The 19821-nt window shown below is 48.5% G+C and overlaps 1 protein-coding gene across 7 annotated transcripts in view; it reads right to left on the bottom strand.

Moving 5' to 3' along the window:
* nav1b (neuron navigator 1b) overlaps positions 1 to 19821 on the bottom strand; it is a 99158-nt gene that overhangs the window by 45848 nt on the left and 33489 nt on the right. For 5 of the 7 annotated variants that reach the window (XM_030375158.1, XM_030375161.1, XM_030375160.1 and 2 more), the window contains one exon: positions 14604 to 14948. The exons of the other annotated variants lie outside the window; for them this stretch is intronic. In XM_030375158.1, the coding sequence (XP_030231018.1) occupies positions 14604 to 14948 (345 nt within the window). The remainder of the gene's footprint in view (positions 1 to 14603; positions 14949 to 19821) is intronic. 7 annotated transcript variants of the gene reach the window in all.

Genomic DNA, 19821 nt, shown 5'->3' with positions numbered 1-19821 from the left:
CCAAACCAACGAAATTCTTTCACGATTCGCTGCTGTTCAAACACTAAACGGTTTGTCTGTGTGTATCGCGGAACAGAAATCACCTTGTTCTCCGGACTCACCGGTGATTAAGTGAAGCCATTGCCATGAATAGCCCCAGAGGGATGCTGCTGGCCAGAATCAAGGGTGTGGGGGAGTGGCGCGAGTTTCAGCTGGAGCTATGAGTTTCTAGGTGTTCCCTAGAAAAGGTGAACATCGGTCAAGGAGAGTGTGGGAGTAAATCAACAGCGAAATACTGGTCTACATATTTCACCGCTGGGTGGCAATTAAGGTTTTTGCCTGTTTTTTTCCATGGCAGAGAGCCAGGAAGCATTAGTCTGAGCTGTGAGTCTCAGACAGTGGTGGCTAATTTTGAGGTTTAATTGCAGAGAATTTTTTTGTTTGATTTGATTGAGGAAGGGAGGGGTTACATTCTATTGAAAGCCTGTGTTGTTGCATTTTAAATTCAATTCAGCATCAGAGAGAGAGAGAGAGAGAGAGAGAGAGAGAGAGAGAGAGAGAGAGAGAGAGAGAGAGAGAGAGAGAGAGAGAGAGAGAGAGAGAGAGAGAGAGAGAGAGAGAGACGGACAGACGGACAGAGAGGCAGACAGCGACAGACAGACAGACAGACAGACAGACAGACAGACAGACAGACAGACAGACAGACAGACAGACAGACAGAGAGTTGCAGAGAGGCGGAGTGAGAAAGGCAGAGAGTGAGAGAGTATGAGAGAATAAAGAGATGAATAAACCAGACCCACTCACTAACCTCATAAACCCATATATCCCTCACGATTTACAACGTAATGCGCTGTTTTTTATTAGTTACATTGCCTACAGGTCAGTGTACCTGCAACACAGCCATCGCGTTTTAGGAGCATAAAGTGAGTGCGTACAGTAGCAGAGGCACGATGCATGAAGACCATGGAGGTTAATATAGCCCCAGGGAATTTAAAAGGGCAAAACTAACATCCTTTACACAACACCACCGTGTGTGCCAGGAAAATAGATGTATTCATAATAAGAGTAATGAATGAATTGCGATACTAAAACGAGGCATATAAAAATACAAAAAAGCAAATTTAGCAGCAAGGAAATTCGCTAGTTTTCACATAATAGTGAAGCTTTTAAAACAGCCTCAAAAAACAAAAATTCGTACCCCTCACGTCGGGCTGTGGAAGCTGCTCGAAGGATCAGCATCCAGATCCAGAGCTTAAACTAATTATAACACACATTAGCGCATGTAAGTTAACAAGTGACCACCACATGTAACAGATAACATGTAATAACAAGCATCAGTTCAAAGGAAACGTTCCCAAAGCTACAACAGACTTTAGTATCACTACCCTAGTGTAGCGGAGGGAAAGGTAACTTTTCACTACCTTGTTCTGAGCGTCCTCTTCGCTCCTGCAGCCGGCTGAAAGGGCGACACTTTACCGATTAAAACACGGCCGCTCATTGGTGCGATTCACCAATTAACGCAACAAGCAGCGTGGCTCCGTGTATTCCAGTGCGTTCGCGTCCTTTTAAGTAACGAAAAGCAAAGCTCCCTTTCCATTCGAGAGAGAACAGAGCGAGAGAAAACGACGGACACACAGGAATAGGGGAAACACCCCACAAAAATGCCCCCCTTCCCTTCCTCTCCTCCCGATGGATAACAGCTGTTGCTCAGCTCTGTCCAAAAATCTCCCTGTGCACACAATTAATATTTTGTTAATTTGTGTAAATGTGTATTACTTAGTTACTACAAGTTGCATGATATTTTAATTGTATGCTTGCGATGTGTTTTTTAGAATGACGTTGAATTAATTAGACTTACAAAAAATGTGGGTGTGTTTTTAGCCATCTGTCATTAACTGAATATATGTGATATTAACAGATAACCAACAACCTGTAACCTCACCACAACCCACTCTGAAAAGCTGAGCATTCATTCAGCCCAGCCAGCCAAGACATTACCCCACCAATCCCCCAAAGGACTGAGTCATGTTGGAGGCTACGTTGGTCTCCACAAGGTCCAGGAGAGAGGAGGAAAAACAGCCCCCAAAACACACAGAGGACTGGAACAGAACCACAGATAGACCTGTGATGAGACAGGCCCCCCAGGCAGGCATGGGAAACGTTTGTCCTTTGTCTCTCTCTCTGTTCTCATTAGTCGTGGATCTGTCTCACAGTGATGACCTCACCAGGTCCGACTATACAGTGCACCCACAGACTACAGGAGGTATGCACCATGTGGGCAGAGATGTTTCCACACCCTGCCCACTTCTGAGGAGGCGGACAAAACCCAAAAAGAGAACTCATTTGTTTTAGAATGAGTTCCCCACCGCATGAACTATCTCTGGAAATGTGAAACCAAAAATAACTAATATGTTAGAATGAGTTCCACACCCCACAATAACTCTGAAATGGGGTTGGTTGTTGATGGGTAATCATACGATTTAGCCTTCAGTCTTTAATATATGTATTCACTAACAAGTACATATTCACTCTTTACCTACCTACAGGTAACGGGGATTAGAATCAAACCGAGAACCTTTCAGCTTGGATTAGCACCCCGTGCCACGACATTATCCTGCGGTGCAGGACTTCAAGTGTTGTGTTTCCCCAGTGAAACCAAAGCGCTAACACTCCCTTTTAAGAAAGCCAAACAAAAGGTTGGCGGGATCATGGCCTGTGTTTGGCTCCATCACCTCGTCATTACTGCTAAACAGAGCCTCATGCAGCGCAAGGCACCCTGCCATCTGATAAGCCCATACATCATGTTCGCATGGTAATAACCCTTCTCCCCTGGTCAACCCAACTGCTTAGTCAAGTCAAATCAAGTTTATTTATTTAGCACACTTCATCACAGTGACATTCTCCCCCCCCCCCCCCCCCCCTCATCGAACCCTGACTACAGCACCCAGAGGAAACACCCAATCTCCTGATCTCAACGAGAACCACGGCCTGTTTTCTTAGGGAGGGGAGGTCACAGAGGGAGGATATTTACTAGCTCTTTAAAAACACGTTAATCCCTCGTGGGGGCGACGGAGGCCGTGTGGAAAAGGTCACAGTCACAAGCCTCCACTGGCTCTGTGTGTCGGGGGTTCGAACTGTAAATCCTCACTCTGGGTTTACAGCTTTTATTGGAGCGGTTCCTACGAGCTCTCTTTCTCCCTGGGGCCATCGTACCGGAGCGTCGAAGGGCCCAGCGTGCTGGGATGGAGAAGACAATCCTTCTATTGATGGAGAAGTACGTCGCCATACAGGAGTCAAACGATCATAATTCTACTCTTATGCCATCCCTAATTTATGCAAATAAATCTTGATTGATTGCTTTTGTCTAGCCGGTTCATTTCGAGACGGTTCAAACATGAGTCTGTTAGTGTCTGTGCTTGTTACATATGCTTGTAACTGCTTTCCCTTATCGCTAGAATGATGCATCATGGGATATTTTAGTGCACCCACAATGTATGCACCATTTGATGTATTATATTCGTTCCAATAGACGGATAGCAGACACGAGTGAACCCACAGCCAAGTAGTGAACGTAATCCCTGAGCAAGATGACTAACCCCAGCTGCTCTAGGTGGGGGCAAGTCACAGGCCGTTAAGTTTATTTGGATATAATCGTCAAAATGAGTCAACGTTAAAACAGAAAATATCCCACGATGTTTGGTTGTTCGTTAAACAAGAACATAAATTGCTCAAGAGAAGCATGATGCTATGAATGTTTTCTTTAGGCTTTTTATTAGGCGTTAAGTTGCGTTAATGTATTTTGTGTTTTCTCTGAAGGTAGTTCTCAGATTCACATCTGCTCACTGTGGAAAGGTCTAACGGCTGAACGGCATTCTGGGGAACGGGGCACACCGTAGGTCCCCCCCCAGACTGACTCCGGCTGAATCACACCCCCCCCCCCCCCCAGCCAGGAGGTCTGTCTGCTCTCTGCCTCGCTGTGACTGCCTCGCTGCTCTGTGCCAGCGAGCTCCGAGTCTGACCCAGACGCAGACTGGGCACTTATTACCCAGACGACGACCACCAGCCCGAGTCCCCGCCGGTCCGTGTTCACCCTGAGAGAGGAGCCGCCGTCTGGGTACTCCGGTGCGCCTCAGATCCACTTACTGGCCCTGCTCTGGTGCTCTGGTGTTCTGTGCTCTGAGGCTGCTCAGAGCCGGACACAGCGTCGCACTCCTGAACTGGGAACCACAGCCCGGCTCCATGCTACTCAACCACACCCCCAGAACCGTGGGCTGAAGGACCCGGTCTTAATGTGTTTACCTGCTGTTCATTAAAACCACATCCAGGGTGTTTTCCAGACACTGTGGTATAAAATATATATAGGCCTAGTTACATTTGCCAGCTCTGATATCCAACAGGACCGAAGCACCAACTATTACATTGAAAAATAGAGAGACTACACAGCCAGCTCTATAAATACATCATCCATCATACAAACACAAGTATCGTGGTTCTATCCGTCCATGCGCGTATCTTGAAGCTTCCAAGCTGTGGCTCACTGCTCCCCCTACTGGACATTCTATGTAACAGCAGCGGAAAAGAAACAAAGGAAAGAAAGCCTTATTGTAAAAGCGGTACAGCTGGCTCTATGCGATAGCCAAGGAATCCTATAGAGTGAGTCACCCTGGAGCAGCCTGTAGCAATGAGGAAACAGTCTAACCATAACAACATAACGCAAACCACGGATGTAGTATCATTCTGAACGTGGGGGGCTTAACACTGTAATGGGATAATGCATTTGCACACACACACACACACACACACACACACACACACACACACACACACACACACACACACACACACACACACACACACACACACACACACACACACACACACGCACGTAGGCACACAAACGCGCACACACACACACACAGAACCCCCCTTTCAGCAGCAGGACATGAAGGGTGACCGCCTCCCCCATACCAATTCACCCCCCTCCCTCCCTCCCCCCTCCCTCCCACTGGGAGTGTGTTAATGGCTGATCCATCATTGTGGTGGCTGCTGTGGTGGCGGGGTTGTGGGTTCGACGCCGGGGGATTTCAACCATTACCGCGTCGCTCCCAGTGGGACGGGGGGGGGGGGATAGAGGAGAAGGACGAGACCACAGCGCATCTGTGTTTGTGTGTGTTGATGCACACACACACACACACACACACACACACACGTGTTTATGTTTGTGTGTTTATGTTGGGCTGTTCCGTGGCGGAGCTGAGGCATTTTATTGCCTTTTTTGGGTTCCTTGAACGGCCTGCTGAAGTCGTGGGCAAATGACACGATAAGGCAGTGAGCAGGGAGACCAATCATAACGCCTCGTAGACGGTCGAGTGGGTCCCTGCATGTGTGTGGGTCTTTAGTGTGCGTGCCTGTACACATGTATGTGTGTTTGTGTGTGTGCGTGTGTGTGCGTGTGTGCACGCCTGCGTAGGTGTGTTTGTACTATGTGTGGGCGTGCCTATGCGTACGCGTGCATGTGCCTGCGTTAGTGTGGGTGTAATGTGTGCGTACCTTTGTAGGTGCGTGAGTGAATGTGTGTCGTGTGTGTGTCCCTCTACAGGCACTCACTCACACACATACACGCACACAAACACACACACAAACACACACACACAGACAGACACACGCGCACGCCTTGCTAAGATTCAATCCCATAAAATAACTGACCCCTAGCATTAGCCGCGTTAGCAAACCATAACTCATACAAACACCAAGTACCCCAACTGACACCACCGCCCCCCCCCCCCGCCCCCGCCCCCTCGCCCCCCCACGACACTCCTTGGGCGGAAAGACTAACGACACCTCATTGGCGGAAGGCGGTGGTTCGGGCCCAGCAGCAGCAGCAGAACTCCCAGCCAGCCTCTCTGGTTCAGAGCGGGTGACCAGGAGGCGGAGTGGCCCGGGGACGATGGGGAGATTTCCCGGTCGGGCCGGCCGGCCAGCGAGGTTCAGGTGTGACCTGCCCGCAATTGTGTAGCGGCTGCGAAGTCAGTTGGACCGGCCCACAGTTGTGAGCGGCCGCGAAGCGTCTGCAACCCGGCCCTGGAGCATAATTATTCCCCGTCAAGACGTCCGTGAAAAATCCCCGGAAATAAACAATATACGTCTCAAAGATATCCAACCAATATTTATACCACTGCTTACTCTCTATGTTCTCATTCATGTTTTTTTTTTTATATTAGTATTTTTTACTTATTTAATTCTTCATTATTCAGGCGTTACAAGAACTTTAATAGCCATAAAGATATAATACGAACTACAGTTACTTTAATTTGTTTGTTCTTGAACTTGACGTAGAATGGAGCAAAGACTCCTGGGATTGGGAAATGCGTTTTATCCAATAAACAGCTTGCAGGGCAAGTTCCATTTTCGGAAATGTAGGGGGATATATGAGCGGCCCCACGTCTAATGGCATGACCCTAAAGACACGTCAGACAGAGAAGGCGAGCAAGTTCGTGGTTGCTTTACCGGCGTTGCTATGGTTACCGGTCTTGTAAGGAAGTGCCCAATTCTCTTCGCAAAGAGCAGAACGTGGCCTATTTTACGCATTTTTATTTTCTTAATTATAATTATGTCATTCATTTTAGGGGGGGCGGACCGGGGAGGATTCTCCGGTGGCTATTAGTAACCCACTCCGCCCTGGCGGTGACTGTGCAGAGCGGTCCGTGTGGCGCCGGAAAGAGGAACTTAAAGCCCGACCACAGCCGGCGCTCCGACCGGGATCAGATGACGGGGGGGGGGGGGGGGGGGGTGCAGCTGCGCTGAATGCTGATGATGAGGTACAGTTTCCATGACTGAGAGACGCCGGGAGGTATGTCTTCACATCTAACGTTTGCATTCTAACGTTTACACACACAGGTACACAAACTCCCACAGGTACACATACACACACACACAAACGTACACACGCACACACACGAACGCAAGTGCACACACACAAACACACTCACACACACACACGTGTGTGCCACAAGCAGATTCGCCACCTCGCGTAGGGAGGGGCCGAACGCTTTTTGATGGTTACCATGGCGATCACATCGTCAGAAGAGCAAATCGCTTATCGTTAAAAACCACTGGGAGGCAAAGACTCCCGATGCAGCGTCTGTGTCTTTTTTTCAGCGAGTCCCTGAAGGTTACACGCACCTCATGTAAACGAGGAGAGTGAAACGACTATTAATCACGGCAGGTGATGTCACTGGCAGCACTGCTACAAATTAATTAGGTTATGAACACACACTTGTGCACCGACAAAATCACTATGCATCTGTTTCGATGTCTCCTCTCTCTGGCTCTCGATATCTTCCTTTCTGTGTTTCAACCGGTTACCCTTTACATGTGTACAGACAAATTGACACACCCACACCCACACACCCCCACACCACCCACCCACATGCGAACCAGCCGTCAGTGGGTCAGTGGAGGATGGTTGCCATGGCAGCACCGTCTCCATCCACGTTGCCGCATGATCAGAGCCGTGTTGCTGCTGCACCAGCCTCCCTTCTCTCCTCTCCTCCATCTCTCCTCTCCTTCTCTCCGACATCTCTCCTTCCCTTCTCAACTTCCCTCCATCTCTCCTCCCCTTCTCTCCTCTCCTCCTTCTCTCCTCTCCTACATATCTCCTTTCCTCTCCTTCTCTCTGCTCCTTCTCTCCTCCCCTCACCTCCATCCCCCCTCTGTCCTCCTTTCTTTCGCTCCTTTACTCTCGCTCTCCATCTCCCGGTCCTCTTCTCTGCTCATCCAACTTCTCCTCTAATTCTCCTCATCTAATTTGCCTCCTGACCTTTTTCTTCTTCCTCCCCCTTCATCTTCCTCCTCCTCCTTGCGCCTGCCAGCCTCCCCTTCCCACTTCACCCCGGCTGCTACCCATGATGCATTCCTGCAGGCAGTGACCAACGGGGACTTTAATTGCTTTAATTTATGTCATTTACTAATGTAATGTATGCCTAACCAAATCAGTTCCTTTTGTGGCACGGCGCTTGAGATCCGATCTGGCAGAGCGCGGCAAAACGCCGGAACGCCTCGGAGGCATCGGCGAGATGGCAGTTGGTTCGTATTTCCGTGGCGATCGTTTAGTCACCGAAGCTGTTGGTCACCAGACAGTTGGTTGATTTCCCAGAATCCCGAGCAAAAATAAAGACATATGCTGGCGACTTCCACCGCGGCGACACAAATTATTCTCCAGGGTGGGCTCAGTCCATCAAGAAAGAATCATATCTCGCTGGTTCTGCTCTACAGAACATAAAAGTATCACGTGATCAATCAACTGCCACCCTCACCAGACAGAATAATTTGTTTTGTTGGACAGGGGGAGTCAGGCCCGAGACAGACTTGCTGACTTTGCTGCCGAAGTTGGACCATCATTCCAACCATAACATAATGGACTTTAACACCACAGAAAATATCCCCGGCTGGAAAAACTTTTTAAACCCACACCTTAATTTTGGCGTAATCACCGGTTCTATTCATAAACCAGAGCCAGGCATAATGTAACGTCCTGCAATAATAAAAACGCTGAATGACTGATGGGTATTCCAGTGAGCCATTATGTGGTATGAAGACAGAAACAGGAAAATAAAACAGCACTAAGGTTTTGATGGTAAACAACATTGAGTGTTTGGCTCGATGGGTTGTAACTCTCAGACCGGAGACATGCTTGTGTTCCAGATGATTGATTGTTTGCTTCCGTTGAACAACCGACCACTATGGCTCCGAGTATACAGTCCTTGCTCTCCTCTTGTATCAGTAAATCAGAGGATGGCATTTTGAAAACACCAGACCAGTGAAGAAGACAGTAATGGCTGTAGTGGGTATGCTGGAATTAAAACCGTGCATCCAAATATCATTCCACTTAACAACTGCAGGCAAGGTTTTCCATATTTTCCTGTATTGTGGTTATAATAGACTGCTGCTGTAAACAATGACCTCATGTTCAACAGCCATGTGGAAACAAAATGGCTTCTCGCTAATTTCGTTCCACAAAGAAGGGACTGAAGTGATGATGAAGGATGAGCTAAAGCAACTAAGCCTAAGAGCTATCCTACTTCTCCTGCTCATACATCCAGAGAATAACTATTGGCCGAGGGGCTGATGCTGCTATTAATAGGGGAAACATGTGGTCGGAGGTTGTACTACAGTGTGAAACATCAGAGAAGTGATTGTTTTTTCGCACTAGCTTATAACCGTTCCATATTTAAACTAGCCTAAAGACGGATAGCACGGTGATCCATCAAACACAACGCGAATCAGCTGCGGGTTTAACCAAACAATCAATCCAAGCTCAACTGTACTAACAGTATTCAGGTGGTCAGTACAAAACACATTGAACGCATTTACTCTGATACAGAACATAAACGTTTGACGGGAAACGTCAGTCGGAGAACCGCCGCCGGCTCCTCAGCAGCTCCGGCGTCTGAATGCGAAGGCGTGAAGTGAACTCGGAGTGGTTATCAGCAGCTCTTTCACGGGGGCCATTAGCTGATGGATTCTGGGGAGCGGGGGAGCGGCTGGGAGCGGCGGGAAGCGGCGGGAAGCAGCGCTCGCACCGGCCGCACCGCACCGACGAACAGAGTGTTGCCATGGATACGCAGGAGGAGCCCGGCCCCCTCTGTTCGGAGAGACGGCGGCGCGCGTGGCTGTCAGTGAGCGGCAGCGTGTGAGTGTGCGGGTGGGGGGGGGATGTGTATAACATGAGTGTTTGTGGGGGTGTGGTGGGAATGTGTATAGCGGGTGGTGTGGTGTGTGTGTGTGTGTGTGTGTGTGTGTGTGTGTGTGTGTGTGTGTGTGTGGTGTGTGTGTGTGTGTATGGATATAGCCTACATGGGAGAGAGACAGTGAGAGAAATGGAGAGAGTGAGCAAAAAAAAGGCTGAGAGAGAGAGAGACAAAAGAAGAGCGCGTGTGTGGGTATGTGTGTGTGTGTGTGTGTGTGTGTGTGTGTGTGTGTGTGTGTGCGTGCGTGTGTGTGCGTGCGTGTGTGCATATACATGGGAGAGAGATAGTGAGAAAAGAGGTGAAGAGAAGGAGAGGCAGAGACGGAGAGAGAAAGAGTGAGGCAACGAAAGAAGGAGATACAGAGACAAAAATAATGTGTGTGTGTGTGGTGTGTGTGTGTGTGTGTGTGTGTGTGTGTGTGTGTGTGCGTGCGGCATGCGTGCATATGTGTGTGTTTGTGTGTGTGTGTACCTGTGTTTGTCGGCATATACATGGGAGAGATAGTGATAGAAAGAAAGAGAGGCGGAGAGAAAGAGAGGCAGAGAGGGAGAGAGAGCGAAGTGGTGAGAGGAAGAGATTGAGACAAAAAGAGAGACAGAGAGAGACAGAAAGAGAGAGAGGAAAGGAGAGCAGAGGCTGATTCTGAACTAACGTCAGAGCAAATGAGTGCAGTTTAATGGGTTAATTATCAAAGTGTTAACTATCAATGTGTGAAAAATGCAAATGAGAAGTGAAATATGCAAACCGTAATTGAAGCACAAGAAGATGCTAGGTATAGGCAATGGATTAGGCAATGCTTAGAAAGCCAATGTTGAAGTAGGAAAATCAGTGACAGTCTTTCAATTATACTACCATTTGACATATTTTATTGAACTATTCAGTCGTTTTAGAATGCATGTAGACCAAGATTATATCAGTGTCCATGTGTCGTTGTTTCTGTCTGTGGGTGGATGCCTGCGTGCGTTAGCGTGTGTGTCTGTGTGTGTCTGAAGTAGAGAAACAGTGTGTGTGTATGTGTGACACAACATAATGTGTGCTAAAATCTCAGACACAGACTATTATCTAAGAAAAGCTTCTACGGCTGGTCCCCTCACAACCACCTCGAAGCCCACAGAGACACAGAAGAACCGACAAACAAAAGACAGCCATTAGACTGAAGTGGAGAGAGAGAGAGAGAGAGAGAGAGAAGAGAGAGAGAGAAGAGAGAGAGAGAGAGAGAGAGAGAGAGAGAGAGAGAGAGAGAGAGGAGAGAGAGAGAGAGAGAGAGAGAGAGAGAGAGAACGAGTGTGTGTGTGTGTGTGTTGTGTGTTGTGTGTGGTGTGTGTGTGTGTGTGTGTGTGTGTGTGTGTGTGTGTGTGTGTGTGTGTGTGTGGTGTGTGGTGGGGGGGGGGGGGGGGGGGGGGGGGGGGGCGCAGGCTGACCTGTTCCCCCCGTTACCTGGCCAGGCTGACTAGTGAGGCAGACACCGTCTCCATGGATACACCCCATCCTCCACCTCACTGGATCACAGCTCCAGCCACTCCCTACTCGTCTGAGATTCCCCAACATCAGCACCATCACAGCCAGAGACTAATCTGTTCCCATGGCAATAACCCAATTAAGTAAGAGGGGATAGCCATGGGGAGCCTGTGAGGGGAGGGGGGGGTCTTAGGGATGTGGAATACGTGACCTTGGGAACGTGAAATATGCAGTATTCTAACAATTTATTCTGTTTTACACCTGTTGCTATATAGTTATTGACGTGAACTATATCTGCATGCTGGCGCGCCCTCCATAACGGCTGCTGTCGACGATCACAGACTATTGTGTTTTTGGTCTATCTGATGTCCTTGTGACGTGTGTCCGTACGTTCTGTGCTGTACCACAAATTGCCTCCCGGAGGACATTAAGGTTTTCTAAAGACTAAGAGGATCCGATGAAATTAAAGATGAGCACCCGAGCAGATAAGCATCTCTGGAGGGCAGCCGGATATTAAGGACACTCGTATTAGGGCAGAGGGCGAGAGGAGACGGGTGGACTTGGATGAACATCGAGGGTCCGGGCTCAGGGTAGCGATGCGTGTCCAAACCATCCCAACTTAATGCTGGCCTTATATTCTTTTCCTCCTCTCGCTGCCTCATAATATTCCTCATCGCGGTTTTCACCGAGCAACGGGAAGCCTGTCACTGCTATTTACTTCAACAATGGCTTTCTAATAGCAATGCCTATTCTATTGCCTGTACCAGAAATCTTCTCGTAACTAACATTACAGTTTGCATATTTCACTCCTCATTCCTTAATTTGTATACAATCGACTGAAGCTCCCTTTCCTCAACCCTTAACGAATCGCCTTATCTCCTACCTTCCCCCTTCTCGCTCCTGGCTCGTTTTCCAAACTCTGTCCTCATAAGTCCCTTCAGGTCCATCTCACTCCCTCTCCCCCTCTCCCTCTCTCTCCTCCCTCCCTCTCCCCCTCTCCCTCTCTCCTCCCTCCCTCCCCTCTCCCTCACTCCCTTCCTCTCCCTCACTCCCTCTTCCCCTCCCTCCTCCCTCTCCCTCCCTCCCTTCTCCCTCCTTCCTCTCCCTCACTCCCTCCCTCCCTCTCCCTCCCTCCCTTCCTCTCCCTCACTCCCTCCCTCTCCCTCTCTCCCTCCCTCCCTTCCTCTCCCTCACTCCCTCCCTCCCTCTCCCTCTCTCCCTTCCTCTCCCTCACTCCCTCCCTCCCCTGCTCCCTCTTCCTCCCTCCCTCTCCCGCCCTCAATCTCTGTCCTCCTTAACGAAAGGCCGCCTCCTCTCGTCTCCCTCCTCTTCCTCTCCCTCCTCTTCCTCTCGCTCTCGTTCCCTTTCTCTTAGCCTAATGCGGTGCAGCCGTGCTGAGCACGTGAGCTGAATGCCAGGCACTTCGCCCGCCTCCCTGCGTGCGGAGCAGAGGGGAGCTGATTCCCAGTGCATGTGCAGCAGCGCTGATAAGGCTAAGCAGAGACCGCAGTGGACAGCATCCGAGAGCTGGCCTGGTTTCCATCCCTCCGACATGGGACGACAATGGGGAGCGACGTGGGAGAGACCGGGATGAGGGATGAGGGATGGAGGAAATGGGAAAGGGAGAGAGAGAGAGTGGACGAAGATGGAGAATGGCACATTGGAAGGGAGAGAGAGAGGGGGAGAGAGAGAGAGAGGGGGGGGAGAGAGAGAGAGAGGAGAGAGAGAGAGAGAGAGAGAGAGAGAGAGGAGAGAGGAGAGAGAGAGAGAGAGAAGAGAGAGAGAGAGAGAGAGAGAGAGTGGGAGAGAGAGAGAAAGTGGGAGAGGGAGAGAGAGTGAGAGAGAGAAAGAGGACGAGAGAGAGAGAGAGAGAGGAAGAGAGAGAGAGAGTGTAAAAGGAGAATAATACGGATAGAACGGGGGAAGTTAGAGGAGGAAGGAATGGGAACGATTGACAATACGCAGACAGATCAATCACTTCAGCCTCGGCTTAACCAACACAATACCGATTAGCACAAGCCGCTCCGCTCAGCTGTAAGTCACTATGATGAAAGCATTTGCTACAACGACTAAAAGTCATGTTTTCCACGATCCTTCGTCACAAAACATAACAGCCACAGTGATGAGGGAACACCAGACGATGCAAGTTACTGTGAGGAGCCGCAGCCCTCCTCAGCACTAAAAAAGAAAAGAAGTTCGCAAACTTTTTCCCATGCTCGTCAGCATAAACTGCGTGCCACGGGTATTCCCAGATAGCCTTGAAGATCAAGCAGAGGAAAGTGAGCGTGCAGGAACCGGCAGATAGGATCTCTTTGAACGCCGCCGCTGAGCTGTTCTCGAGGGCCCCGCGAATGTCGGCTCCAAGAAGCGTCAAGAGTTTCAGAGTTTCTGCCCGGACCGTGATCACCCGACTGAGCATTGCAAAGGTCTGGCAGGACGCGCCAAAGCAGCCCCTTGTTTCAGCCCATCTGTCCGGCCTGCTCCAGACGATGACATACCCGTCTGGGGGGAAAAAAACTAAATCTACAAGAACGTATTCAAAGCAGACGTTTAAGTCTCTCCCATGGCGTTGATTGCTAGGCTGCATACCACCTGTGGTGCAATATAGTGCCGCCGACTGACATCACCCGGCGTTGTCATGGCAACAACCGGGGGATTAATCGCTTGTCCCCTTCGCCCTCCATATGGGACGTTTCTTGTAAACGTCTTAATCGCTTTCTGTCGTTATAAAGTGCCCCATCGGATATCTATAGCTTTTATAAGTCAGCAATCTCTCGCAAACCGCGCCCTTTGAATATCGACAGAGGGCTATTTGGTGTGGTTTGGAGACGTTGATTCACTGAGACATTGATGTCAGCGGCAGATGTCAATGGGATAAACTGTGTGTGGGCGAAGCATTTACATTAAATTTACATTCAGGGCATTTAGCAGACGCTTTTAACGACGGCGGATTCAACCATGCGAGGTGTCTTGATCATTGACACCTCAGCACTCGACTAGAAGGAGCAGGAGATCGAACTACCAACCTTCCATGTACAAGTCAACCCACTCTACCTCCTGAGCTACTCTCGCCCACAGGCAGATGCTCGGGTTCAGAGTTAAGAGCACTTAAAGAAATGGGTCACCGAGAACAGAAGGGCTCCACTTCTACCTGTTCTTTGTACCAAAAAAGCAGCACATCAAACTAGTCCTCCAACAGAGATCTACAAACTCCCAGTCAGTGCTTGGCGTTCACCATGGTAACCGGGTCCAGATGAACACCGACCGCCAGCCAATGGGGGATGGATCGGCCCATTTGGCAGGTTGATGAAGGCTGGGTTTACTTATTAAAACTATAGCCTGGCTGCTCGCCATTTCCCTCCTGGTGGGGGAAAAAAACTAAACCTCCTAAAAACAATAAAGACGAGTTCCGCTCACCCATTGGCCAACTGGTCGTCGTCGTCGGGCAGGTTGCTGTCGCTAAGGTAACCGGACTTGAGGTCGGCGTCGTCGAGGCCCTCGATGAGCTCGATGCGCGAGGTGGAGCAGCTGCCCAGGCGGGCGGGGGGGCCCCGGGCGGGCGCCGTGTGGGCCCCGCCCCGGCCCGAGGCCACGCCCCCCTGGTACACGCTGCCCGCCGAGGAGGGGGCGTCGCCCGCCTGCAGCCGTGGCGAGGCCTGGCCGTGGCGCCAGGACAGCGGCGAGGAGCGGTTGGACAGGCTGGACATGCTGCGGGCGGTGGTGTCGTCGCTGTCGTAGCCCGCCGGGCCCGCCTCCAGGCAGCTGGGGAGGGGAGGGACCGCAGGTTCACCTTGGTGTTACATTAACTTTACGTTATGTTACTTTAACTTTACTTTATGTTACATTAACTTTACTTTATGTTACATTAAGTTACATTAGCTTTACTTTAGATTACATTACTTTTACTTTATGTTATATTACCTTTACTTGACGTCACATTATTTAGTTACCTTAGCCTTACTTTAGATTACATTACCTTTACTTTATGTTACATTACCTTTATTTCATGTTACATTGCCTTTACTTTATGTTACATTATTTGGTTACGTTAGCTTTACTTTAGATTACATTACCTTTACTTTATGTTACATTACCTTTACGTTACATTATTTAGTTAAGTTAGCTTTATTTTAGATTACATTACCTTTACTTTATGTTACATTTTATAGTTACGGTAGCTTTACTTTAGATTACAATACCTTTACTTTGTTACCTTACCTTTATTTATGTTACGTTATTACGTTACGTTTACTTTAAATTATTTAGTTACGTTGCATTTACTTCATGTAACATTATTGAGTTACATTTACTTTATATTACTTTATTACGTAATGTTTACTTTATTTTACATTATTTAGTTAACTTTACTTTATATAACATTATTAAGTTACCTTTACTTTATTTTACAGTATTTAGCTATGTTTACTTTGAATACTTTTTACGTTTAATATACATTGCTTCGCATTGTGTCTAATGCTGGGTATATAACAATTTGTTAATTTTCTAACCGAAGATTCACTAGACATAACTTTAAACATGCACTATGTAAGGGTTCCAATTAGCGGCCTCTAGTGGCTTGAGTTGAAGCTAGAGATTAAAACTATCATTTTCAGAGGACTAAATGCGTTTTCGCACAACAAAACAGCCAAAACACTATTTCAGATAGGCTTATGGCTTAACGGGCTGAGGTAGAGAGTACCATAGTGCAGGTTTAATTGACCCTTACTTGTGATTCACCGACAGGTAAAATGCATTTACTTGACATTCCTAGTATCACATTACATCTCATTACATCTATTTCACGTAGGACTGCATTACATTAATGTTCATCCCATTACTCTGAGGTCCCCTTACATCACTTTGACTCAACATTAGTCTACGTGTATTACATTACTCATATATGACACTACTTTTAATGGGGGGTACTGGGGGAGAAATACACAACAATCTCAGGAACCTCGAAAACACGGAACCAAAACACTCAGGACATGTCCAGCCACCCAGAAACGGAGAACAACATGGATGCCACAAAAGATTTCGAGCAAACTCTTGATTTGCTCAGGAAAGAACGAACATGGCAGAAAAGCAGATTTTTCCTCCTCCTGGTTCCGAGGTATCCACAGCGACGGTGGAAGACTGCTGACCCACTTACGAAAGAACCGCTGGGGGCTAAAGAGTTGAGGACCAGGGAGGGGCAAGGCAAGTGGACCAGGCCAGGGGGACGGAGTCGGACTGAGAGGTCCTAGCTGGCAGGGCCTCTCTATCTGTCTCTCCCTATTCGTCATGCTCTATTGATTTCTCTTCTTCTATTTCCCTCTCCCTCCCTCTTCTTATGCATTTTACTCCTCTCTCTCACGCTCTCAAGCAGAGGCTGATGTGATAGATCTGTCTTCGTATTCTCAATCATTCCCATTCCTCCCTCCTCTACCTCCCACTTTCTATCTATCATATTCTCCTCTCTCTCTCTCTCTCTCTCATTCTCTCTCTCTCTCTCTCTCTCTCTCTCTCTGTATCACTCTCTTTTAATGCGTTAACCTCTCTCTCTTTTTATGCATCTCTCTCTCTCTCTCTCTCTCTCTCTCTCTCTCTCTCTCTCTCTCTCTCTCTCTCTCTCTCTCTCTCTCTCTCTCTCTCTCTCTCTCTCTCTCTCTCTCTCTCTCTCTCTCTCTCTCTCTCTCTCTCTCTCTCTCCACATTACCCCCTGACTCTCTTTATTTTTCTCTTTGCTCTCTATGTTTTCCTTTTCTATCTCTCTCCCTGACCCTGCCTCTCCTTGTATCTCTGTTGTATTAACCCTGTTTCTCCTTGTATCTCTGTTGTATTAACCCTGTCTCTCCTTGTATCTCTGTTCCTATGTTGTATTGCCTCTGTCTCTCTCTTCCATTGTCTTGTTTTCTCTCTCTGTCTGTTTGTCTGTCTCCTTTCTTATTCTTTTTTCACTATCACAAGCCAACGCCCACCAATCCACGCGACACACTTCTACTGTACATGTGCATAAACTATCATCGACCCCAGATCTGAGGGGAACTGGCTTCAAACAGCATCTATTAGCCCACATGCATGGAGGAGAAATCTGCAGTGGCCTGTAAATGGGTCGGATTTAGAAATGTCCTTGCTTTGACTGAGTCGCGGGGGCGCGTCTACTGATTGCATAACTAGCTACAGCCTGCCTTCTGAATGAATAATGCACTGGCACTGGAAAACGTGGAAGTATTTTTACCCATGGCAGATGGATAATTCATCTAGTCAAGGACGCGATGCTCTGTCAATCGGATCGGAAAGACTCAAAGAAGAAAAATAAGAGTTTTGTCATCATCTGTTGGAAGGAAGGTGAATATAGTAAATAATCTAACAAGAATCAATAAGGGAAACTCAGGTGACAGTGGAGTACTACGGGGATATCAGTTGGCACCAAATACATGCCTCTCTCATCGTCCTCCTCTGCCCTTGTCTCATCTCCTCTCTCCTCCCCTCCCCTCCTCTCTGCTCCTCTCCCTTCGTCTCCTCTGCCATCATCTCCTTTCTCCTCATCTCCTCTCTCTCCTTTCCACTTGTTTCCTCTGCCCTCATCTCCTCTCTCCTTGTCTTCTCTCCCCTTGTCTCCTCTCCTCTCCCTTCCTCTGCTCTTTCCTGGTCTCCTCTTCCCTCATCTCGTTTCCTCTGCCCTCACCTCCTCTCTCCTTGTCTCCTTTCCTCTCCTGTCTCCTCTGACCTCCTCACCCCGCTGCCTGTCTGATAACCAATGGATACTAGTGACCTAGTTAGTGATCTGTTAACTAGGGCTTGAGCTAACCCTTATTCAGATGGTTGATAAATGAAACCTAATCTGAAATGTCAAATAAAGAATGTAAAACAAGAATCACTTACGCATGGAGTTGAGCAAGAAGAAGCTTATATACTGTATGGTATTTGCCTAATTCAAATGACTACTACTACTGCTACTTCTACTACTACTACTGTTGATACTAATACTACTACTAAAACTACTACTTCTACTACTTATAATTATACTGCTACAGTACTTCTCCTCCTCCTCCTCCTGCTACTGCAACTACTGTTACTACTACGACTTCTACTACTACTACTTCTACGACTATTAATACCTCCACTACGACTACTACTACTACTACTGCTCTACGAGTCACTGTGAGCCCACTTGTTGGAGGGCCCTTACGGGTTAACGCTGTAAGAAGCAGAGCCAGGCCTGGCCTGGAGCAAGGTGACAGAGCAGCAGAGGAGAAGCAGCGTCTCCCCGGGGACACCAGGTGTCCTCCGCTGGAAGCCGTCTCCTGGAGACAGCTGCACACGGATCAGCCCCACACAGGGGAAGCAGGCGGGGAGAGACGCAGAGCCCGGATCCAGGCCAGGGGCCCCGGCACGCACCCCACTGCACACTGAGGGACTTTCCCAGAGCTCTGTATTATGTTCGGAGTGCAGTATACTCTTGTCATCATTTCAGTGCATTATTTATTGAATGGCTTAGAGATACTTAGAGGTAAAAAGAAAAAAAGCATACTTTATATATTTGGCTAGCCTACATTCTAAAGAATGTAGGCTAGCCAGAGTCTAAATTGTATTTCGTTAACATTGACTTAGTTCAAAATTCAACAATCAGAACCAAAATTTTATTAAACAGAACCGTGCACAAACAACGCACAACAACACGTTCTGTCTGAACGCACAAACAAACAAACACACGCAAAACGTTTAGCATCTAGCTAGCTCACCGTGCTAACCCCTTATGTAGCCGTTTTAATTACCCAGACTAATCCTGAGAGGGCTTCTTCAGCCCATGACCTCATGACCATGAAACCCGATCAGCTATTGGACGGACCCCCCTCCCTCAGCACTCCCGGCTGGCTGAACCAATCAGAGTCCACGTGAGGCTGTTATGAATCGATCGGAGCGCGTGAGTCCGCCGCTGAAGAGCCTGAGAGCCCGGGCGTGTTGCATTTCTCAGCCTTCGGTCCGTGGGTGTTTCCACTGATATCTGGCATAAACAAGAGGCCCTAAGCACACACAGATGTACGCTGTTACACAGAGATACACTGACGCAAAGCCTCGCTCGAGACGCACAGTTCATGATCGTAAGTCATTGTAGTGTCCAGCCAAGCGTCATAATTAGCTAATTAACACGGTCGTCGCGTCACCGTCAGAGGATCGATGAGGGGTCTAAATAACAAGTGTAACCAGCCAGATCGATGGCTGGCTGGAGGGAAAACGTGGAGTGGAGTTTCCGGTCTTTGACCTCGGAGTTGCTCACCAGGTTCCGCAAAAAACTCAAAACTCGCTTATTCAGAGTTTACCTAGACTCTGCATAGCGACCCCCCTTACCCTGCCAACCCCCCCCCCCCCCCCCCCCCCCCCCCCCCCCCCCCCCCAACACACACCCCTCTTTCTCACGTATTGTCTATCAAACGTCCGGGCACTTAAAAATAGTACCTAGCATCGTATACCATCTCATCCTAGCTAGCCTTGTTGTATACGGGGAATGGGTCAACCTAGCGATTGGTAGTGCTTGGCACTTGGTTCTATGAACGTCCTTACTGCACCGACAGAGATTTATTGTTTCTCTTTCATCTTACAAATATACTTATTGTAAGTTGCCTGGGATAAAAGCGCCCGCAAAATGCCC

This window comes from Gadus morhua, chromosome 13, assembly GCF_902167405.1.
Source record: "Gadus morhua chromosome 13, gadMor3.0, whole genome shotgun sequence".
NCBI classification, from domain to species: Eukaryota; Metazoa; Chordata; class Actinopteri; order Gadiformes; family Gadidae; genus Gadus; species Gadus morhua.
The sequence above is the reverse complement of the archived record's forward strand: the minus strand, read 5'-3'. Positions and strand labels throughout refer to the sequence as shown.